Source organism: Polistes dominula, unplaced genomic scaffold, assembly GCF_049000335.1.
Source record: "Polistes dominula isolate Pdom_NZ unplaced genomic scaffold, Pdom_raw_medaka contig_32, whole genome shotgun sequence".
Taxonomy (NCBI): domain Eukaryota; kingdom Metazoa; phylum Arthropoda; class Insecta; order Hymenoptera; family Vespidae; genus Polistes; species Polistes dominula.
Genome location: NW_028300880.1, coordinates 3,944,016 through 3,968,301, shown reverse-complemented (window position 1 = coordinate 3,968,301; position 24,286 = coordinate 3,944,016). Strand labels below are relative to the sequence as shown.

The 24,286-nt window shown below is 31.5% G+C and overlaps 3 protein-coding genes and 1 long non-coding RNA gene across 17 annotated transcripts in view; 1 reads left to right on the top strand and 3 right to left on the bottom strand.

The window, feature by feature from the left end:
* The window catches only part of LOC107073267 (uncharacterized), a 37,220-nt gene that overhangs the window by 7,469 nt on the left and 5,465 nt on the right, over positions 1–24,286 (bottom strand). For 6 of the 14 annotated variants that reach the window (XM_015333838.2, XM_089176169.1, XM_089176145.1 and 3 more), the window contains exons 2-16: positions 18,220–18,403; positions 17,587–17,858; positions 17,225–17,404; positions 16,893–17,063; positions 16,561–16,731; positions 16,230–16,400; positions 15,867–16,067; positions 15,500–15,709; positions 14,932–15,348; positions 14,600–14,770; positions 14,268–14,438; positions 10,985–11,155; positions 10,625–10,826; positions 10,259–10,425; positions 9,894–10,140 (exon numbers count right to left, since the gene is read on the bottom strand). In XM_015333838.2, coding sequence (XP_015189324.2) covers positions 9,894–10,140; positions 10,259–10,425; positions 10,625–10,826; positions 10,985–11,155; positions 14,268–14,438; positions 14,600–14,770; positions 14,932–15,348; positions 15,500–15,709; positions 15,867–16,067; positions 16,230–16,400; positions 16,561–16,731; positions 16,893–17,063; positions 17,225–17,404; positions 17,587–17,785 — 2,849 coding nt within the window. In that variant the 5' untranslated portion in view covers positions 17,786–17,858; positions 18,220–18,403. Of the gene's footprint in view, positions 1–6,355; positions 8,315–8,793; positions 9,695–9,893; positions 10,141–10,258; positions 10,426–10,624; positions 10,827–10,984; positions 11,156–14,267; positions 14,439–14,599; positions 14,771–14,931; positions 15,349–15,499; positions 15,710–15,866; positions 16,068–16,229; positions 16,401–16,560; positions 16,732–16,892; positions 17,064–17,224; positions 17,405–17,586; positions 17,859–18,219; positions 18,404–24,286 lie in introns of those variants that run through there. The other 8 variants (XM_089176149.1, XM_089176153.1, XM_089176191.1 and 5 more) reach the window with 7 other exon arrangements.
* On the bottom strand, positions 135–4,087 carry LOC149033593 (uncharacterized). The gene is made up of 2 exons (XM_089176194.1): positions 3,713–4,087; positions 135–3,360 (listed from the first exon to the last, which is right to left on the bottom strand). Exon 1 carries the CDS (start codon positions 4,085–4,087, stop codon positions 3,719–3,721), a length of 369 nt encoding a protein of 122 aa, XP_089032320.1. The 3' UTR covers positions 135–3,360; positions 3,713–3,718.
* On the top strand, positions 2,269–8,016 carry LOC149033592 (uncharacterized). Its single transcript, XM_089176202.1, has 2 exons — positions 2,269–2,643; positions 2,995–8,016. The coding sequence occupies exon 1, from the start codon at positions 2,269–2,271 to the stop codon at positions 2,635–2,637; it is 369 nt and encodes a 122-aa protein (XP_089032328.1). The 3' UTR covers positions 2,638–2,643; positions 2,995–8,016.
* On the bottom strand, positions 12,729–14,261 carry LOC149033591 (uncharacterized). The gene is made up of 2 exons (XR_016177829.1): positions 14,111–14,261; positions 12,729–14,034 (listed from the first exon to the last, which is right to left on the bottom strand). It is a non-coding gene; the product is annotated as an uncharacterized LOC149033591 (long non-coding RNA).

The following is a 24,286-nucleotide window of genomic DNA, read 5'->3' as shown; positions in this document are numbered from 1 at the left end:
TATTATAAAAAAAGTTGATAACAGGAGATATAAAAAAAGTACAGATGTGTGTGTGCAGATCACAACACGGTAGAAATGAAACCTTCAAAAAAACAAAACTTCAAGAAAATGAGACAAATCCAGAGCATAAAAAATAGAATAATAGTAGGGTTTATTTGTTATAATATTGCTTCCATTTATAAAAATTACACATACTATCTATAATGTCTTTATTATTTATCCATGTCTCGGAAAGAATAAGAAAATTCGACGACGATGTTATTCTGTTTAATTGAAGATCCTGTGCATAAACTCGTAAACTTTGGTAGTTAAAGGTAAACATTGACAAACCTTTACTTGTATTTATAAAATCATACAATAATTTATCAATAGTTTTAAGTCGATTCACGTTCAGTCTTTCAAGCTCAGATCGCAATTCAGTTGTGGATACTATTGCTCTTCGACCATGATAAAATTTTCTATTATTTTTTTTCGTAACAAAATGTAAGAGTCGTGCAGGAGCTGTTGAGTGTGTGTTTTGTTATATTCATATACAATCTCACTAAATGTACCTCCCTGGTACTTATGAATTGTTATGGAACACACAGAGATCAGTGGGAAATGGTTAACGTTTTACAACGAGTGTTTTATTAGGTTGAAATATAGGATTTTTTGAGTGACTTATTATTGGTACTGGGTCGTTGAGCAAAGATTGTTGATCTGTTGCTTCTGAAATTACTTTTTCGACAGCAGGATTTAAAACTTTATTTTGTATTCAGCAACTGAATGATTATCAAAGAACAATCGTATACTGTCTGGACAAATTATATGTGCTTCTTTTTCGGAATAAAATCTTGATTTAATTAATTGCAACTCGTTCTCGTCTAATAACTGACCATCACCAATTTTTGTTAATATTATTGGAAAAGTTTGATTGGCTTGTCACATTATTTCGCTTAGTTCGAAAAATTTCAACCCTCGCCATAGTGTTAGACCAGCTATTTGTTGCTATATTTTTTCAGAAATAGGAGTAGCACGAGCTGGTAGTAGAGATCACCAATCAAAATTAAACTTAGTCCTCCAAAATTTACTTCAAAATTACCAATGATTTGCTTTAATCTTAAATCTATTTGAAACAACAACTTTTCTCCAATTAAAAGTTCCTTTAGTTTTTGGTTTGCCATTTTCATTAGTTCATAATACTGTTCATTATGTATAAGATTTTCCTTCTCTAAGGGTAGATTATTGTTAACGTCCGAATTTAGGTTGCCATATAGTGCTTGAAAAGGATTAACCCTTTGACTGCTAGCTACTCTAAGTCGAAACGCTTAGCGTGTGCGGCGTGCGGCCAGCAGTAGCGGTCGCTGGGGACTGAATACTTTTTCGGGCAATGTGGATCTTGTGAGCGGCGTATTAATACATTGTAATATAATTAATAATCCAATTACTATTACTTTGTTCACTGCAAAACGGATCAAATAATTTTTTTTATTTTTATTTTTTTTATTTTTAACATATATTGTTTATTCACCAATGGTAAAGTTTTAAAACACCATATTTTAATAGTTATAAATTATAACTATACATTTATTTTTTTTTTTATAACTTATATAAAGTATATATTTGGATATTAGAAATTGAAAAATTGAACAAATAACAAGTAAGTAACGTAAGTATTGTAACGTTAAACAAAATGAAACGAATTAAGGGGACGTTCTACTCTGCAATTTTTAAAAAATTTAATTTTTTTTTTACATTTTTCGAATGTATATATATGTAGAAATATTGTGTTAAAATTTCAAAAAGATCCGATGTCTCTAACTACATTTTTTTGCTGCCTGAACGTTACTATCTCGGACCGCTCTCCTGAGCGTTCGGCGCGCACGGTTCTTATGTCGGCTACGGAGACTCCAAGACTTTTAAAATGCTGCTTTATTATCATCCATACGGTAAAGATTTCATTGTTAAAAAGTTGAAGTGTATTTTGCATGTGGCAAAACGTATTTTTAAGCGCGCTAATAAGGCAAGAAAAGCTCTCATACAAAAGAAGAAAATTTAAAAGAAAAACGCCTAACCGCCAAAAAAAGAATAAGAACCGTAGCAAAAACAGTAGTGAAAAGAAAAACGACTGTTGTGAAAAAAGTTCCTGAAGTAAAAACTAAAAATTTACAATCAAATTGATGAAAGAACTCTCAGAGATCTACGGTTTAGCAGTCAGAAGAAATTTGAATTCTTCATAGGATATGCGTTACGAGATTTGGGCAGGATACTACCACAAAATTTCGACTGATGCCAAGCCGAAGCATTCTAAGTGTTCCATCGACTGGTCAAAGTACCTCAAATCTAAGGCACATGGCACCTAAACACATGTTTAACGGCAGAAAAGTTGTTGAAATTGCGTGCAAAGTTTCGGCATGTATCTTCAAGGAAGGATTCCGAACAGTGATGAAGATGAAGGAAACGATGGGCATGAAAATTAGGCCAGGAGCGATCGACTTTGCTAAAAGACGCGACGACCGACGTATCGAATCTGCGAACCGTCGAAGCTCTGAGTGCTCAAAAAATGCCAGATCAAAGTGGAAGAAGGCAAGACTGGAAGAAATTGAAGAATATGAACAAGAAGAAGGTCTATTGTACGGTCCAGGCATCGCAGATTAAGTTTAGGTAAGAATTTTTCACGATTTTAAGTAAAAAAAAACTTTAAACGCGTTTTTCTCGAAACTACGTTTTGGAATACTAGCTCCATCGTATCTCACGAACCAGTAAACCGATTCTTATAAAATTTAATCCACATATTCTACACATGAGCTGTAACAAAGTGACGGTAAGTCTTTTCTTATATTTTAATTTTTACTATTTATTTTTAGTCAAAAACAATGAAAAAAAAGGTCATATTTACGTTTTTTTGTAATTTGTCCACCATTTTTTTATTTATTGATAAAAATTTTATATATTACTGTCACTTTGTAACTGAAGTCATACAGAATATAAAACCATTTTACTTTTATGTTTCAGGTAAGCCATTCTCAAGTTCTGATGGAGCTACCAAAGCACTAAAGTTTTAAGGTGTTTTTTTAAACTACTGTTTTTACAATAAAAAATTAATTAAAATGAAAAAACAAAAATTCATTTATATAGTTTAAGGGGACCTTCTACTCTGAGCACCTAAAAAAAAGGCTATTTTCGCGAATTTTTTCCAAGACAACTATAAAAGATATCGATATAAAAGTTGTTGGGTTTGTTAAATTGAGTCTTAAACTATATAAATGAATTTTTATTTTTTCATTTTAATTAATTTTTTATTGCAAAAACAGTAGTATAAGAAAACACCTTAAAACTATAGTGCTTTGGTAGCTCCATCAGAACTTGAGAATGGCTTACCTGAAACATAAAAGTAAAATGGTTTTATATTCTGTATGACTTCAGCTACAAAGTGACAGTTTTATATAAAAATTTTATCAATAAATAAAAAAATGGTGGACAAATTACAAAAAAAACGTAAATTTGACCTTTTTTTTCATTGTTTTTGACTAAAAATAAATAGTAAAAATTAAAATATAAGAAAAAACTCTCCGTCACTTTGTTACAGCTCATGTGTAGAATATGTGGATTAAATTTTATAAGAATCGGTTTACTGGTTCGTGAGATACGATGGAGCTAGTATTCCAAAACGTAGTTTCGAGAAAAACGCGTTTAAAGTTTTTTTCTACTCAAAATCGTGAAAAATTCTTACCTAAACTTAATCTGCGATGCCTGGACCGTACAATAGACCTTCTTCTTGTTCATATTCTTCAATTTCTTCCAGTCTTGCCTTCTTCCACTTTGAACTGGCATCTTTTGAGCACTCAGAGCTTCGACGGTTCGCAGATTCGATACGTCGGTCGTCGCGTCTTTTAGCAAAGTCGATCGCTCCTGGCCCAATTTTCATGCCCATCGTTTCCTTTATCTTCATAACTGTTCGGAATCCTTCGTTGAAGATACATGCCGAAACTTTGCACGCAATTTCAACAACTTTTTTGCCGTTAAACATGTGTTTAGGTGCCATGTGCCTTAGATTTGAGGTACTTTGACCAGTCGATGGAACACTTAGAATGCTTCGGCTTGGCATCAGTCGAAATTTTGTGGTAGTATCCTGCCCAAATCTCGTTACGCATATCCTATGAAGAATTCAAATTTCTTCTGACTGCTAAACCGTAGATCTCTGAGAGTTCTTTCATCAATTTGATTGTAAATTTTTAGTTTTTACTTCAGGAACTTTTTTCACAGTCGTTTTTCTCTTCACTACTGTTTTTGCTACGGTTCTTATTTTTTTTTGGCGGTTAGGCGCTTTTCTTTTAAATTTTCTTCTTTTGTATGAGAGCTTTTCTTGCCTTATTAACGCGCTTAAAAATACGTTTTGCCACATGCAAAATACACTTTAACTTTTTAACAATGAAATCTTTACCGTATGGATGATAATAAAGCAGCATTTTAAAAGTCTTGGAGTCTCCGTAGCCGATATAAGAACCGTGCTCGCCGAACGCTCAGGAGAGCGGTCCGAGATAGTAACGTTCAGGCAGCAAAAAAATGTAGTTAGAGACATCGGATCTTTTTGAAATTTTAACACAATATTTCTACATATATATACATTCGAAAAATGTAAACAAAAAAAAAATTTTTTGAAAACTGCAGAGTAGAAGGTCCCCTTAAGACTCAATTTAACAAACCCAACAACTTTTATATCGGTATCTTTTATAGTTTTCTTGGAAAAAATTCACGAAAATAGCCTTTTTTTTAGGTGCTTCGAGTAGAACGTCCCCTTAAGAACAGAGAATGACTGACCAAATAAACGAAATTTCATTTTTTTCATTGCTAATCAACGAGGTTTAAGATTTCTGCGAGTGTATTGGACATGTAAAAGAGAAACCATTTCCGAGCATACATATAAGACAGCAGTAACAGCCAAAAATTCCACGAGCGCGCATTTGCGTCCATAGTCTATTTCGATGGCTTGCGTCGGACGTATATTTGAGCCCATAGGCCACACCAATAGTTTCCGCTAGACGAACATTTGCGCCCATAGCAGTCAAAGGGTTTACTTCTGGAAATCTTATGGCAACATCATGGATCTCATCGTCTGCTTGTACATCTTCACGACATAGTTTTTTTTGACAAATCATCATAATTTTCTTAATGTCAAGTCAAATTCGAATTCCTTACGAAGTTCTAAAATATGATTTTTTTCATTTTCGTCGTAAATGGTAATAAATTTCATCTCTTAAATAATGTCAGTTTATTCATTTCTTACTCATAAATGTAGGATCACCATTTCCCTTTTATTCTCATTGAAATCTGAGGCTGTCATAATTTCTGTAACGAATAATGCGGTTGTTGTTTTCGACGAATTTACATTCCTTGTAAATTTTTAATATAATTAATAACAAATTGTGAAGTGATAATTCTTCTATTTCTTCTGACCGCTGCTCTTATTTGACAAACCGTTTTTCTTCCACATATTTATTGAATTCTCATCTTTATTTAATTTGTCAAATTCTTTTTGTATTCGTCTAATACGCTGTCATTTCATATGGTAGAGATATAAATTACAGAGACTGATCTTTTGGACATAGGTTCACAAAATAGGTACCATGCTGCTTCTTGACTCATCTATTCAACAGTATTGATCATATTAATACTTATTGTCCTTGTTATTTCAATTATGTTGAATTTTGGGTGCTCATTCATTATTTCAATAATTTGGCACTGTAAACTGCAAATACCTTTATTAGTTTTATTAACGTATTCAATAACGTACGCGGCACAAGAGTACTCCTCGATAATAAACTGCATATCTGTATTAGACTTTAATATATTAAAAATGAAAAGATTGAAAGGGTTGTGCCATTTTTCTCTTGGTTGTCGTTTTAAAAATACTTTAGGTCTAATAATTCCTGTTTCATGAATACTTAAGTAATCTTCATCATTAGAAATGTTATATTCCGCATATTCCTAGCATATCGGTTTTAACACTTTGTTGACTGGTCCCGAGTTAACTCGTGTTTCTGTGGCCGAACGTTGCTGACCGGTCACAAGTTAACTCGTGATGCGCTTTTTTTTGCATCACACTATTTAAAAGGAAAACGTAGCGAAAATAAATATTACAATAATAACAGATTTCTTTTGTATTATTGTTATATTGTTTATCATACGAAGAAATATTTAAAGTCTAATAATAAGTAAAATTTATTAAAGATTACTTATATTGTTTTACTTTTCAATTTAATTACGAAGTAATAGCCGGTGACTTGAGATAAATTCTTAAAAAAATAGCCAGTCAACAAAGTGTTAATATTGTGGTTTATTTACATGGCATGAATGGAGTAGTATCAAATCGACATTTCTGAGGTTGATGGGCGTTTATTTTCTTACAGCAAGTAAATGTATGTTTATAACTTTGTATTTAATATATCCAGAAGCCTCTGTTGAAGAAACAGATATCAATTGATCGATCATCATTATAGCATTTTGTTTGTCTGCACCAAGAGCATCTACTGGAGCATCATTCAGCCATAATAAAATGTGTACATGAAGACTAACACGATGTTGGAATTCAATTCGTTTAAAATAATTGACAACATGATAATTTCCAAATGAACTATATCTCTTCGATTATAGAATATTCAATAATACATTGACTATTTTATTGAAATATATAGCACAATTGAAAAGTGTAGTCTTAGATATATAATCCAGTGACGCAGCTGCTTCTGTGAAAATTTCATCTCCCTTATTTTTTAATTTGTACAGTAATTGTAGTAAATTATTCCATTCGATTTAATTAGCACTTAAAGTAAGAAACATAGTAGGTTTTCCCAATTGTCGAATCATCGCAAAAAGATCTATTTTACGTTTACTCCAATACCAAACAGAATTAGATATTGATCACAGAAAAGCTAAATTGCTTTTGATACAATTATTAATATACTCGCGTCTAATATTTAATCTGCTGCTGTATAATATTCGTATTTTTTCTCACTTGCTTGAATGCAATAGTTAGTGAATCACGAACTCTTAACCTCATAATTTTCATAGCAACGTATAATAAATGATACGGAGTAATAGTTCCACGCCGATCTGATTCCGTAATTCACTAGTCATTATTTTGAATTCTGTTGCATTTATTCAGTCTCTGAATGTTCGGAAATAGCCCAAATTAATCGATGGGAAAGAAAGTTGTATGTTCATTAAAAATAATATTTTTTAGAAGATTATAATGCCCAGGCGCAATCCGTAAACACTCATCATTATTCCACATCAGAATCTGTTGTGCTATTTGACTGTCTTCGATCGTTATATCATCACTTATTTCTTCTCGATAAATTTCACCAATATTATGATCATTTTTGAAAAAACTTTTAATTATTTTAATATTGTAGTATAGATAAAGTGGAGTTTGAAACAATCATTGAAGTCATGCGCGAATTGTCTTTTTATTTACCAATCCCACTAAGTAGCTCGCAATGATCATCATCAATATTGCGAGGTAAATGTTTCACCATATTGTCCACCTCGACTGGTACATTAACCCTTTCGCTACTACGAGCGACTATAGTCGCTCTCCATGTGATGCCACTCAGGTACTACGGGCGACTATAGTCGCTTTCCATGTGATGCCGCTGAGATACTACGAGCGACTATAATCGCTCCCGCTAAAGATGTCGCGTAATTGTATATATGATAAGCGCCTGCAGTTGCTATGCACAGAGTATCTCACTCTAGACATGCCGCGTAAGTCTTTCGTTTTGCATTATTTGTTTTTTACGGGCTTCAATAATAAACCAAATGCCTCGATCATAAGTCTTACGACACCGGCTCGAACGTTGCGTGCACCGTGCACTGTTTCGGTGTAGCGCGCCGTACTGCGGGAGTACCGCGGCGGAGATCCGCCCCGTAGCGAAAGGGTTAATAATTTGACCATACATTCCGTCCGTATTGTCCATGGACGTGTCGCAACCGTCTAATTTGCATGAATGAAATTCACGCAGATACAAATCTTTCGGAAATTAAATCCAGTGGTGGTGAAGACGCAGGTATATTTTGATATTTGAAACCATTGTATTTGGACATTATTGAAATTACATTCTTCTCGATTGATTGGTAAGACGTGTTGCACAGTAAAATATCTTCATGTTTTGCGCATGGTAGTTGTAAATTTTTTTGGAACACAATCGATCGCAAATGGAGTCGTATAACCGAACATATTGTTCAAAAACATTTTGTGAAATTCTTCATGGGCTATTTTATTTCTTCAAAATTGTTAGTACACAATATCAGGATGTACATCCTCTTGAGTTACCTAAAAAAATTCACAATATTTTTTGAGAAGCATCTAAAAAATAGAGAATAATGAAAAATGTTTTAAACCTGATGCATGAAAATTAAACATGTGATGAATAAGCAATAAGGATTAAAAACGAAATATATTAATTAGAAGATATTTAAATACTTACTATGATCGTTTTCACTATTTTCTACAAAATACTCATTATTAAAAGTATTTAAAAAATGATTCTGAAAATGTCATATAGCCTTTCAGCGTTCACAATATTCTAGAACACTTTCGATTACAGTCTCTGCAACCTTCTTAACCAGTTAAGTGCGTTCGACGTGTATACACGTCGGACCAAATCTCTACTGCGGTGCGTTTGACGTTTATACTCGTCGTGTAAAATAAAAAATTACCATTCACTATAAAAAAAACTCGAAATCTCAATAATATATAATAAGAATATTATTTGGTGGAATATTTCCTTTATATTACCAATACGACCTCTATGTATTTTATTTATATTTATTTGATTTATTTTTATTTATAAGATGTGCCGTTTGCTCCAAAAATGGAAAACGCAAGGAAACAAGGTTTTGGTGTACGACCTGTGAAGTCGCACTTTGCGTAGTACCGTGCTTTGAAACATATCTCAAATACATAACTTGAAATATTGTAAACTATTTTCTTATTTTTCTTGTTTATTCTTGCTATCTTCAATTTTTCTCGTTTATGTATTTTATTATTTTTTGACAATTTTCAAGCTTTTAGTAAGAATAACGTATTCAGAAACGAATTGTTAGTTTTTTTGACGAATAAAATTGTAATACTTCCTCGTTTTTCGTATAATAACGAATATTAAATGTATAATAATACTATTTGCCCTGCGTTCGACGTGCATACACGTCGTTACTTGTTTTTAATTCCGCATCCTGTGGTGATCTTTTGAAACTAAATTCCACAGTCAACTGGTTAACATTTTGCGGTCGGTGTCCCCGTATCGGGGACATTTTTAAGTTGTCGTAGAAAACCGCAAAGAGTTAAAAATTTTATATTCTTATATGTATATTATAAGTAATATTAAATATAACAAATTAGTTTCAACAGATTCTGTGTGCTTTAACCCTTTCGTTACGAGCGCCGGAATTAGACGGCCTCCACTCGACGACCTGTGTATACGAGCGCCGGATCTAGACGTTAGCTCGGCGGAGCGGTGCCTCGTATGGTGGCGTTATTCCCGCGGAGCAGACTGTCGTAACGAAAGGGTTAATATCCATATATTAACTTCAAATCCTGTACGGAAAAGTAATTGCGAAACAATAGATTTGCTCCGACCTGCTAGTACTCCCAAAAGCGAAATCTGCCGATCGCAAAGGGTTAATCTTGTTTTTTCGTTTTTATTGCCGATATCTACGACATATTTTGGTATGGGTTAGTTTCAGTCGAGAGTTACTTGAAATACAATTCATAATATATCCACTTGAGAGTCATGTGATAAGAAAATAATAAATAATGATTTAAACGTGATGTATGAAGATTATGAATGTGATCTATGATCAGTAAGGATTAAGGACGAAATATATCGATTAGAAGATATTTAATTACTTACTTATGATCATCATTTTCACTATTTTGTATAGTTGAGCCATTACTAGGCGCATTTAAAATATTATTCTGCATATTTAATAACGTCTCTTGGAGTACAAACGTAAGAACACCTTCCGTTGAAGTATCTAAAAGTTCCTCAATGTCCTTTTCCTCTTGACATTGCCGATAGCTACAACACTTTTCGGCATCAATTAGTTTAGCTTGAGAGTCACTTGAAATACAATTCACAATATCCATTTGAGAATCATCTGAATAAAGAATAACAAATAATGATTTAAACCTGATGCATGAAGATTATGCATATCATTAGTGAGCAGTAAAGAATAAGAACGAAATATATTGATTAGAAGACATTTAAATACTTACGATAATCGTTTCCACTATTTATTAGAGTGCAAGCATTATTACACGCAATACAAGCATTGCTTAACACATTTAATAACGCTTTTTGGCGTGCACGATATTTACGAACACGTTCTGTTGAACTCTTTGGAACCTTAATAATTTTGTTTGCTCGTTTTTTTTGCCAATACCTACAACAGCTTTCAGCATTAGATAATTTTGTTCGAGAGTTACTTGAAATACAATTCATAATATATCCACTTGAGAATCATGAGAATAGAGAATAACAAATAATGTTTTAAACGTAATATATGAAGACTATGAATGTGATTTATAATCATTAAGGACTAAAGACTAAATATATCGATTAGAAGATGTTTAGTTACTTACTTATGATCATCATTTTCAATATTTTCTACAGTTGACACACTATTCAAAGTATTTAAAAAATGTTTCTGAAAGTCTAATAACGCCTTTCGGCGTTGACGAAATGCGCGAACACGTTCTGTTGAATTCTTTGGAACCTTCTTAATCATGTTTTCTCGACATCTAGGATAGATTTCGGCATTAGGAAGTGTAGATTGAGAGATACCTAAAAAAAAATTCAAAATATTTACTTGAGAATCATTTGAATAAAAAATAACAAATAATGTTTTAAACGTTACGTATGGAGACTATGAAAATGTGATTTATGAGAAGTAAGGATTAGGGACGTTACATATATTAATATGAAGATATTTAATTACTTACTATGATCGCTTTTAATATATTCTATATTTACACATTCACTTAAACTTCCTGCAATCGTCTTATTCTGGTTTTTATGTATATCTTCAGAACCACAACTTTCTTCCTTAATTTTGTTTTCCTGCTCATTTTCATGACACCTTTCGTCATTGGTTATATTTGTTCGAGATTCACCTAAAACAAAATTCACAATAATTATTTGAGAATAATCTGAAGAAGAGTGAATAACGCATAATGTTTTACACGTGATGTATGATGACTATAAAAATGTGATTTATGAGAAGTAAGGATCAGGGACGTTCCATATATTGATATAGACTACAGGCCCGACCTAAAAAATCGATGGGTCATATATGATCCCGCAGGAGACCTGTATTGGACGATAGAAGGGCATAAAATAATAATTTTTAGCACCATGCCGTGACACTTGTAAGCTGTCTAACTGAATGCAGGTGAGAATTAAAAAGCACAAAATAACCGGGTGCTTTTTTATCAAATGATTTTTTACGGCATTCTTACCACCTAGAGATCCATCGAAAATAATGAGAAAACACGTAGTGCCGTTAAAAAATAGTAAGCCACAAAGTCGGAAAAAATTTTTGATTTTCTGACAAAACCCCGGGTCTATTACATCATTTGATTATTAACGGCGTTTGTTTCATACAATTTAAATACCTATTCTAATTGATTATTCCGCAACGCCGTGAAAAAATCATGCAACAAGGGAGAAAAATCCAGGGTTAAGATCCACCTTTTACCACGGGTCTGGGGGATGATCTGATACTACATAAAATTAATTTATTTTGAAAGTATTTTATGCATAGATAACATTTTTCCACATGCCGTAAATTTTTTTTGGTCCAAGGGTCTGCAGGAAGAAAAAAACTTCAGAAAAATCCATGTAAAAAAATGTACTTTTGGGTGATATTTAGTACGACATTTTTTTGTACAGCATTTAGATAGTTTATTTTTATTTAATTTAATCGTCTATAAAAAATCAATGCCGTACAAATCTGGTAGTTCATATTCATAAAAAAGTAATAAAAATAATAAATATATATAATTTTCATTTTATTTGTTTGCTTCGTAAAATGAACTCTACTTTAAAATTAATATTAATCAAATAATAAATATTATTTATTAAATGAATGTTTTATTTATTAAAATACTTGTCTATTTTTTAATTTACATTTTTAATACGTACATATAGTGTTCAGGAGGGTAGTACGAACGCGAAGTATACATACAATATAATATATACGCATATTGTATATGTATGTTTATGTGTATATTAGATAAACATATTACAAAACCAAGCAATAAAAATTATGTTGGTAGTGAAAGTGTATTAAATGCTGGACATGTGATTAAGTGTGGGCAAATACCAAGTCGTGATTGTAATATTATAAGTATTTTAGCTTTTTGTTTACAAACTTCACATATTAAAAGAAATCCACATGAAATAACTGGTGGAATATTAAAAAATGGTCGAATAATTGGAATGAGTTGTTCATACAAGGCTGGTTTAAGTGGTATTTGTAAATATGTTGTTGCAGTATTGCAATATCATTAACTGTCACTAATTTAATTGATCTTCTACGTATTCTTTCTTCTCGAGAATCTATTTGATCTACAGGACAAGCACGTTGTTTGGATGATCCTAAAGGAAGATTTTGACTAGGAATACTTGTTTTTTTTAAATAAGTTCGAGTTAAATCAATAGCTATAACAATACACAAAAACAATATAGGCATGAGTAAATTTATTGATTTAACAATTTATAATAACCAGAAAAAATAATTGTTGAAAATAATTACGTGAAGGTAAAAAACCTAATTTTTTCATCACGACAAGCTATGTTTGTACAACCAAATACACAGCAATAGACTTTACTTTTATTTTTTATTGCTGGGAATTCCGTAACAAAAAAAAATTCTTTATAACAACTTTTTAGTTTAACAATACTAGTTATTTTCAATTGTACTTTCAATATTAAATAAGCAAGTCATAAAATTAAAAATATATATATTTCCACATAAATATTGTGTAGTTTAAGTCAACTATCAGCAATTTTATTGTTTACTCATAAAACATATGTGAAATTATTTAATAAAATTGTAATACTTTTTATTTTTTTATTAATATTTCCTATATAAACTAATTATAACAATATTTGAAGTATATTTCATCCAAAATTATTGAAAAATGTTAATACTGAGTTTGATAGTTTTTATTTTTTGAATATAATATTGACACTGTTTCACTTTAAATAAACGGCATAATGATTTTTACATATCATTAACTGTTTCCCTTAAAAATATGTTTATGCCGTACAGTATTATATGACAATAAAGTACCCCCTAAAACAGTAGTGTTATTTTTATCTACCAGAAAATATGGTCTGCATTAAAATCAACGGCATGATTTTTTCTTAATTCATTGACCCTTATACTATTTAAAACCACAATAACATTTAAGAAATTGCTTTATGTTATTAATGTACGACAACTTAAACTTTTACAAAAATTGAAAAAATTTCATTTTTTGTTTTTTCTATATTTTTTTTTAGAACAGTTTTTTTTTATCGGCAATAATACAGAGCAATTGTACTTAGCAATATCATGTTAAAAAACAAGTTGCCGTACAGAGTCAAATGATTTTACAGCTGTAAAAATCAAATATACGTTTAAATTAAGTTAATAATTGACATACATTCACAAACCAACCAATTTTAAACGGCATTATTTTAATTAGTACTTCTGAATGCTAAAAAATAAACTGAAATTGATACCGTTGATTTTCAGATCATCCCCCAGACCCGTGGAAAAAGGTGGATCTTAACCCTGGATTTTTCTCCCTTGTTACATGATTTTTTCACGGCGTTGCGGAATAATCAATTAGAATAGGCATTTAAATTGTATGAAACAAACGCCGTTAATAATCAAATGATGTAATAGACCCGGGGTTTTGTCAGAAAATCAAAAATTTTTTCCGACTTTGTGGCCTACTATTTTTTAACGGCACTACGTGTTTTCTCATTATTTTCGATGGATCTATAAGTGGTAAGAATGCCGTAAAAAATCATTTGATAAAAAAGCACCCAGTTATTTTGTGCTTTTTAATTCTCACCTGCACTCAGTTAGACAGCTTATAAGTGTCATGGCATAGTGCTAAAAATTATTATTTTATGCCCTTCTATCGTCCAATACAGGTTTCTTGCGCGATCATATGACTCGATTTTTTAGGTCGGGCCTGTAGTCTAATATGAAGATATTTAATTACTTACTATGATCAATTTTAATATATTCTATTGTTACACATTCACTTGAACTTCCTGCAATTGTTTTATTCTGGTTTTTTTGTTTATCTTCATAACTGCACTGTTCATTCTGAATTATGTTTTCCTGCTCTTTTTCACGACACTTTTCGTCATTGGTTATATTTGTTCGAGATTCACCTAAAACAAAATTCACAATAATTAGTTGAGAATCATCTGAAGAATAGTAAATAACAAACAATGTTTTAAACGTGATGTATGATTACTATAAAAATGTTATCTATTAGCAGCAAGTATTAAGGACGTTACACATACTGATATGAAGATATTTAATTACTTACTATGTTCGCTTTTAATATATTCTATATTTACACATTCTCTTGAACTTCCTGCAATCGTCTTATTCTGGTTTTTTTCTATATCTTCATAACCACACTTTTCGACCTTAATTTTGTTTTTCTGCTCATTTTCATGACACTTTTCGTCATTGGTTATATTTGTTCTCGATTCACCTGAAACAAAATTTACAATAATTATTTGAGAATTATCTGAAAAATAGTAAATAACAAACAATGTTTTAAACGTGATATTTGGTGACTATGAAAATATGATTTATGAGCAGTAAGGATTAAGGACGTTACATATATTGATCTAAAGATATTTAATTACTTACTATGATCGCTAATACTGTTTTTTACAGTTGACTGATAATTAAGCGCATTTGAAATCTTATTTTGCAAATTTAATAACTGTTTTCGTCGTTCACGATATTTACGAACACGTTCAGTTGAAGACATTGGAGCCTTCTTATTTTCACAACACTTTTCGTTATTAATTAAATTTAATAACGCTTTTCGTCGTTCACGATATCTACGAACACGTTCGGTTGAAGAATTGGGAGCCTTCTTAATTTTTTTTACCTTCTTACTCTCACAACACTTTTCGTTATTTGTTAAATTTAATAACGCTTTTCGTCGTTTACGAGATTCACGAGAACGTTCGGTTGAAGTCTTTGGAACCTTTTTAATTATATTTACCTGCCCATTTTCACGACCCTTTCCGTCATCGGTTATATTTATTCGATATTCACCTAAAAAGAAATTCACAATATTTACTTGAGAATTATCTGAATAGAAAATAACAAATAATGTTTTGAATATTATGTGTGGAGACTATGAAAATGTGATCTATGAGCAGTAAGGACGTTACATATATTGATATGAAGATATTAAATTACTTACTATGATTGTTTGTAGTATTTTCTACAGTTGACTGATTATTAAGCGCATTGAAAATATTATTCTGAAGATTTAATAACGATTTTCGTCGTTCACGATATTTACGAACACGCTCAGTTGAAGTCATTGGAACCTTCTTAATCATGTCTGCTCGAGTTCTTGCTGGATATCTACGATAGGTTCGCACATAAGTAAGTGTTAGTTGAGAGTTACCTAAAAAAAATTCCAAATATTTACTTGAGCATCATCTGGATAGAAAATAACAAATAATGTTTTAAAAGTTATGTATGCAGACTATGAAAATATGATACGTGAGCAGTAATGATTACGGACGTTAGATTTATTGATTAGGAGATATTTAATTACTTACTATGATCGTTTTTACTATTTTCTACAGTTGATTGATTATTAAGCGTATTTAAAATATTATTCTGCCAATTTAATAAAGACATTAGTCGTTCAGGATATTCACGAAGATTTTCGGTTTCAGTTATTGCAATCTTCTTAATTTTGTTTTCCTGTTCATTTTTATGACAACTTTCGTTATTGGTTATATATGTTCGAAATGCACCTAAAAAAAAATTCACAATAATTATTTGAGAATGATCTGAAAAATAGTAAATAACATATAATGTTTTTAAACGTGATGTTTGATGACTATGGAAATTTGATCTATTAGCAGCAAGTATTAGGGGCATTACATATATTTATATGAAGATATTTAATTACTAACCAGGTTCGCTGTTAATATATCCTATATTTACACATTCACTTGAACTTCCCTCAATCGTCTTAGTCTGGTTTTTTTGTGTATCTTCATAACTGGATTGTTCGTTCTGAATTATGTTTTCCTGCTCATTTTCATGACACCTTTCGTTGTTGGTTATATTTGTTTGAAATTCACCTAAAAAAATTCGCAATAATTATTCGAGACTGATCCGAAAAATAGTAAGTAACAAATAATGTTTTTAAACGTGATGTTTGATGACCATGGAAATTTGATCTATTAGCAGCAAGTATTAGGGACGTTACATATATTGATATGAAGATATTTAATTACTTACCATGTTCGCTTTTAATATATTTTATATTTGCACATTCACTTGAAATTTCGGCAATTGTCTTATTCTGGTTTTTATGTATATCTTCATAACCACACTTTTCTTCCTTAATTTTGTTCTTCTGCTCATTTTCATGACACCTTTCGTTGTTGGTTATATTTGTTTGAAATTCACCTAAAAAAAATTTCACAATAATTAATTGAGAATCATCTGAAAAATAGTGAATAACAAATAATGTTTTAAACGTGATGTTTGGTGACTATAAAAATTTGATCTATTAGCAGCAAGTATTAGGGTCGTTACATATATTGATAAAAAGATATTTAATTACTAACCATGTTCGCTTTTAATATATCCTATATTTACATATTCACTTGAACTTCCTGCAATCGTCTTATTCTGTTTTTTTTGTATATCTTCATAACTGCACTGTTCGTTCTGAATTATGTTTCCCTGTTCATTTTCATGACACCTTTCGTTGTTGGTTAGATTTGTTTGAAATTCACCTAAAAAAAATTTCACAATAATTAATTGAGAATCATCTGAAAAATAATGAATAACAAATAATGTTTTAAACGTGATATTTGGTGTCTATGAAAATATGATTTATTAGCAGCAAGTATTAGGAACGTTATATATATTGATATAAAGATATTTAATTACTTACTATGTTCGACTTTAATATATTCTATATTTACACATTCACTTGAACTTCCTGCTATCGTCTTATTCTGGTTTTTCTGTATATCTTCATAACTGCACTTTTCGTCCTTAAGTTGTAACATACTTTTTATTGTGAGCAGGTTACAATTCTTAAAATTGTATTGTTCCGGTGATAGTGATAAAGCTGTAATGAGAGGAAAACAGGAATAAAATGAAATAAGAAATAAAACACTTGATTTAGTCAATAGTAAATATAATAATTTTTTTGGCTCTTAAGAGAAAAGTTATGCTGCATAACAAATCTGGTTGATAAATTGGATATAACAATGAGTTGCGCCAAATTTAAAGATCGGACATTTTGCTCACCTCTCGACAGTTTTACTTGAATACAAATCCAATGACGATTCCTTGTTTTGTGATAAATGAAAAATGTTATGTTACTTCGTCTTTTTTTTCGTTCTTTGTTTCTGCTCTTTGGCGCTTTATTTGTAGGGTTCTTCGATGGTTGCTGAGATGAATCTTCGTAGACGTCCAATGAAAGAATAGGACGAATATCTTTTTTCATGGACCGTGCAAGGTATCTTTAGCAACGATTTGAAGAAGAATAGAGAGACATGATAAGAACACTTCGATATTCCCTAAATAATTGGAGACGCGCATTTAAAATATATTTTATCTAACCAGTGGATGGTCAGGTGTGCAACCGTCCGATCTTTATTCAAATTTGGTTTTGCTTGTAGTAGTCCATTAGAATATTCACTTTACCTTTTAAACTTGCCGTATATATTCTGCTGTTTGATAAAAAAGCGGATTGAAATTTCACATAGATACGTATTCGTTTAGCTGTAGTAGTGTAGTAGTTTACAATAGCGACACTGAATATATATCGCTGAAGACGTGAAAAGTATTTTTTTCTTTTGTTTTTTCTTTTGCATTACTATATTTTCTCATGGACTACTACAAGTGTACATAATTTGAACAAAATCGAAAAAGACCTACCTGATCATCCCCTGGTAAGTATAAGAACCGTACAATCGTCCGTTTGTCAATTAAATCTTGACGTTGAAATTAATATTCTGAATCGTCCTCACGCTTACAAAAGAAAGCTACAATTCCTCTTCACGCAATTACATCAACTAAGCTTTACACTGGGAAGTTTTGAAAATATACTATAGATATGATCCTATAAATTAAGATCTTCAATTTTATAGGTGCACGAATTTTATGTATAGACAATAATATAGTTTTTTCTTGTGAAAAACGGGAACTTATCACTACAATCTAATGTCCAGTCAAAGACTAACTGGTGTTTTAAACTATGCTGCTTGAGATGCTATAAGTCTATGCTTCGTATACGCAGGCGCACAACACGTATAAACATATATACGAAGGAACACACACACACACAGGTGGAAAGCTGGGACCAGAGTAAGTATTAAACAGTGCAATATATATATATACACTCTATACTCTATATACGACGCCTTTTTTCTCGGTAGACTCGGCATTGCAGGCGTATACAACACACATCTTTACACGCTTAGTAGACAAGGGTGGGGACTACGAAGCATCGCATAAAGAGGAAACCGAAAATAGAAAAAACTGTATACTATATTCTATCTCATTCTCTCGCAGGCTAAATCCTATAGATGTATATATGTTTGTCTCGTTTTTGTAGTGAAAGCTTCTTTAGAATGGGGGTGATTTGAAAAAATGAAACGCGGCAATGTAGTGGGGCGATGCAGCGCGGCAATGAAACAGCTATGATATTAGGTAAGAAGAAAAAAGAGACACACATATAGGTTTATTGAGCCTGCAAGAGAATGAGACAGAATATAGCTATACAATTTTTCCTATTCTCGGTCTCCTCTTTATGCTCTGCTTCGTAGTTATCACTCCTAGTTGTATATATGTGAGTTTGTGTACGACTGCATACTACGAAGCGTGGACTCATATAATTTCGATACTAAACCTGTTTGTAGGTAGGAGGTAGGAGCGATAGAAGGGTAGAAGAATAAACAGAGATAAGCGTTAGGCGACAAAAGAATAAGGTACCAACGAACCGACGGTCGAAATAAAAAATCATACCCAAACCTTTGATATGTATGGTAACAATATAATGAATAAATCCTACAATTATCTTACTCTTGATACTCTGCATTTATCTCATTCTCTCGAAACTTAGTTTTTTGAAGGTTTCACTTTTAACACGTGTGATCTGCTCACATGATATTTTTTTTTTAGTACGATAAAACGTATACCGTTTGGAAAAGAAAACTTCTTTAAAATCGGGGTGATCTAAAAGCGGATGTAACAAAACACCGACAGCTCGCGATAAACAAAAAATCACACGTGTTAGAGGTGAAACTTTCAAAAATCTACGTTTCGAGAGAATGAAACGAATGCACAGTTTCAAGAGTAAGATAATTGTAGGATTTATTTATTATAATATTATTACTATATATAATAAAGGTCACCGGTATGGTCTCTGGATGGAATAGCTGATAAAAAGTGCACTTTTCACAATTCAAGCAATAAAAATGGAATGCTGAATGCGATAGTTATAAATAGTCACCAAAATCGTAGGATGTTTATCAAAGGAAATATAATTCGTCAGAAATAAGGTAAAAATAAATAATCCTTTTTTTGGAACTCAAGTATAAAATTTTTTTTGTCAGTATGGTTTTCTATTTCTTGTTTTCATCTACATTCTTGCACTATATAACAAACATTTTAGGATAGATGAAATAAAGAACGAAAAACATATGGAAAATACTGCTAGACTGAACGAAGGTTCTGGTAAAATGCAATGAAAGATCTAATAAAGATTTTCTCTAGAAATGTTTTTTCAACTCTGTAGCCTACCACACTTCGAGACCCTTATTATTTATAACATATCTCGTCTTTATTCTTTGGACCACAAACTTATCTTTCTAAATACTCTTGTCTAAATAAAGATCTGAACAACGAAAAATCTAAAAAATGCATTGAATCGTATCGCTCTCTCAGCTTATCGAACTGTGTACACTACGAGTCTCAAATTTAGGCCCCGTGGTAAGCTCCACCGAATCACGCTGGGCGTTCAATATCTTAAAAATGTTTTTATTTTATTGAAAAATTAGTATATGTTTCTTAAATACGCAAATATCACAATTTATAATATAATTTTCATATATGCATGGGTCAGTACATCTATTTGGATATTTTTCATAAAAACATATAAAAATCAAATTTAATGGACATATTTTGTCTTTATGCATCAAATATATTTCATAAAGAAGCAAAATAAAAATATAAGAGTAATTTACTTGCTTTTGAATGGAATTTGTCAGCTGCTCCTAATATATTCTACAGTGTTCTTTAATTCATTTTCTCTAATGTATCTGATAATCATTTAATTTTTGTGTAAAATATTGCTGACAATACAAATATTATATTCTATATATTTCATAATTGTTAATTATAATATTTGCGAAATAAATAATTTAATATTAACTTTTCAATAAAATAGAAACATTTTTTTTTAAATAGAAAAGAAATGACACGTTTGGTAAAATAAAAACAGACCACGCACCTTCTTTCTTTATTTCGACCGTCGGTTGGTTTAGACCTTATACTTTTGTCGTATACCTACGTGCTTATCTCTGTTTATTCTTCTACCCTTCTATCGCTCGTACCAACGAACATTTCGAGTATCGAAAGAATACGTGTCCACGCTTTGTAGTATGCAGTCGCACACAAACGCACACATATACAACCAGGAGCGATAACTACGAAGCATAGCATAAAGAGGAGACTGGGAATAGGAAAAACTGTATAGCTATATTCCGTCTCATTCTCTCGCAGTCTCAATCCTATATGTTTGTCTCTTTTTCTCTCGTTATTTAGTATAGCAGCCGTTTCATAGCTCCGTTTCCGTTTATTTACTTTTCAGATCACTCCCATTCTAAAGAAGTTTTCACTTCAAAAAGTACAGTACTGGATGGGACGAACGGATGCGTTTCGTCGAGCAAAAAAAAGAAAAAGAGATCAACATATGTACATCTATAGGATTTAGCCTGCGAGAGTATGAGATAGAATATAGTATAGTTTTTTCTATTCTCGGTCCTTTATGTGGTGTTTCGTAGCTTTGTAGCCATCCCACTCTTGGCTACTAAGAGTTGGACATATGTGTGCTTGTGTGCGATTGCAAATTACGAAGCATTTACCATGGAGGAAAGAGGTAAGGAGTAACATCTCTTATAAAAGAAAATGTGAAAAAGTGTCCAGCGTTTTCTATAAATAATAGTTCAAAAACCTTCCAGAATGGCGCTGGTGCAGACAGAAGGTATGGTATGAATGTAGCAATAGTAAACGAATTGAAGTATGCCGAGTTAAGTAATAATGTAGTAAATATAACCTTAAAGAATTATTGAAGTGAAAACTTCTTTAGAATTGGAGTGATCTGAAAGAACTAGAATGAGAGAAAAAGAGACAAACATATAGAATTAAGCCTGCGAGAGAATGAGACGAACTATAGCTATACAGGTTTTCCTGTTTTTGGTCTCCTTTTTATGCTATGCTTCGTAGTTATCGCTCCTGGTTGTATATGTGTGTGTTCGTGTGCGACTGCATACTACGACAGAGATAAGCAGGTAGGTATGCGACAAAAGTATAAGGTCCAAACGAACCGATGGTCGAAATATAGAAGAAGGTGCGTGGTCTGTTTTTTTTTTTTTTTTAAGTGAAAACTTCTTTAGAATGGGAGTGATCTGAAAAATAAATAAACGGAAACGCAGCTATGAAACGAAGCTATGTAACGAAACTATGTAACGAAGCTATGTAACGAAGCTATGAAACGGCTGCTATACTAAATAATGAGAGAAAAAGAGACAAACATATAGGATTTAGCCTGCGAGAGAATGAGACGGAATATAGCTATACAGTTTTTCCTATTCCCGGTCTCCTCTTTATGCTATGCTTCGTAGTTATCGCTCCTGGTTTTATATGTGTGTGTTTGTGCGCAACTGCATACTACAAAGCTTGGACACGTATTCTTTCGATACTCGAAATGTTTGTAAGTACGAGCCATAGAAAGGTAACAGAATAAACAGAGATAAGCACGTAGGTATGCGACAAAAGTATAAGGTCCAAACGAACCGACGGTCGAAATAAAGAAAGAAGGTGCGTGGTCTGTTTTTATTTTACCAAACGTGGTATTTCTTTTCTATTTAAAATTGTTTCTATTTTATTAAAAAATTAATATTAAATTATTCAGTTTGCAAATATTGTAATTAACAATTACGAAATATATAGAATATAATAATTGTAATGTCTGCAATATTTTACAAAAAAATGAAATGTTTATCAGATACATCAGAGAAAAAAAATTAAACAACATTGTAGAATATTTTTCTTATAAATATCCAAAGACATGTTTTTAAAAAAATTCTTAATATTATAAAATAAAACAACGAAAATAGAAATAGATTTTAAAATCGTTGCAATTCAAAACCCGATGAAACATAAAAGTTTCTACAGAAAAAGAAAACGAAAAACTACTACAATTGTTCCCTTCTTTTACAGCATCTTCAGGTATTAGTTGCAATACAAAAAGAAATACTTGTGTGTGTTAACCCATAATAAAGATATCTTACATTCACAGAAAGTGTGAAAAGTTTAAAAGAAAAAAAATTCATTTACCAGAGTTTAAAAAAAAAATATATTATATTTACTTAGGTTAAGATAGGATATCTTTCCACCGACAAACATTCTACCATTTTTATAGTCGTAGTAATAGATGATTATTCTAGTTTAGCAATGTTTTATCCAATCAAAAATAAAAGTGAAGCGGGATCTTGCATTGAGGCTTTTGTGAAATCTGCCAGAAATATACTTGGTCGAGATGAAAAGGTCTGTCGTTTACGATGTGACCAGGGACTAGAATATATGAGAGGTTATACAAAAGAAGTTCTGGAAAAATGAGGAGCAGAACTCGAACCCGCTAGTCCTGATACGCTCACACATAACGGAGTGGCAGAATGTTATAATTAAACCATAATAAATAAGATTAGATCGTACATGTATAATTTAAAATTACCAGAAAATATGTGGGAATTAGGAGTAAGCGCTGCGGCGTACGCGTATAATCGAACACCACATGCTAGTAATAATATGGAATCTCCGTTACATAGATTTGCACCTAATTATAGATATGATATCAATCAAAAAATCATGTGTGCAGATCACACGTGTTAGAAGTAAAACCTTCAAAAATCTAAGTCTCGAAAGAATGAGACGAATGAACAGTTTTAAGAGTAAGATAATTGTAGGATTTATTTATTATAATATTATTACTATATATAATAAAGGTCACCGGTATGGTCTCTGGGTGGAATAGCTGATAAAAAGTGCACTTTTCACAATTCAAGAAATAAAAATGGAATGCTGAATGCGATAGGGTTAAATAATCACCAAAATTGTAGGATGTTTATCAAAGGAAATATGATTCGTCAGAAATTAGTACAAAATAAATAATCCTTTTTTTGGAATTTAAGTATAAAATTTTTTTTGTTAGTATGGTTTTCTATTTCTTGTTTTCATCTACATTCTTGCGCTATATAACAAACATTTTAGGATAGATGAAATAAAGAACGAAAAACATATGGAAAATACTGCTAGACTGAACGAAGGTTCTGGTAAAATGCAATGAAAGATCTAATAAAGATTTTCTCTAGAAATGTTTTTTCAACTCTGTAGCCTACCACACTTCGAGACCCTTATTATTTATAACATATCTCGTCTTTATTCTTTGGACCACAAACTTATCTTTCTAAATACTCTCGTCTAAATAAAGATCTGAACAACAAAAAATCTAAAAAATGCATTGAATCGTATCGCTCTCTCAGCTTATCGAACTGTGTACACTACGAGTCTCAAATTTAGGCCCCGTGGTAAGCTCCACCGATTCACGCTGGGCGTTCAATATCTTAAAAATGTTTTTATTTTATTGAAAAATTAGTATATGTTTCTTAAATACGCGAATATCACAATTTATAATATAATTTTCATATATGCATGGGTCAGT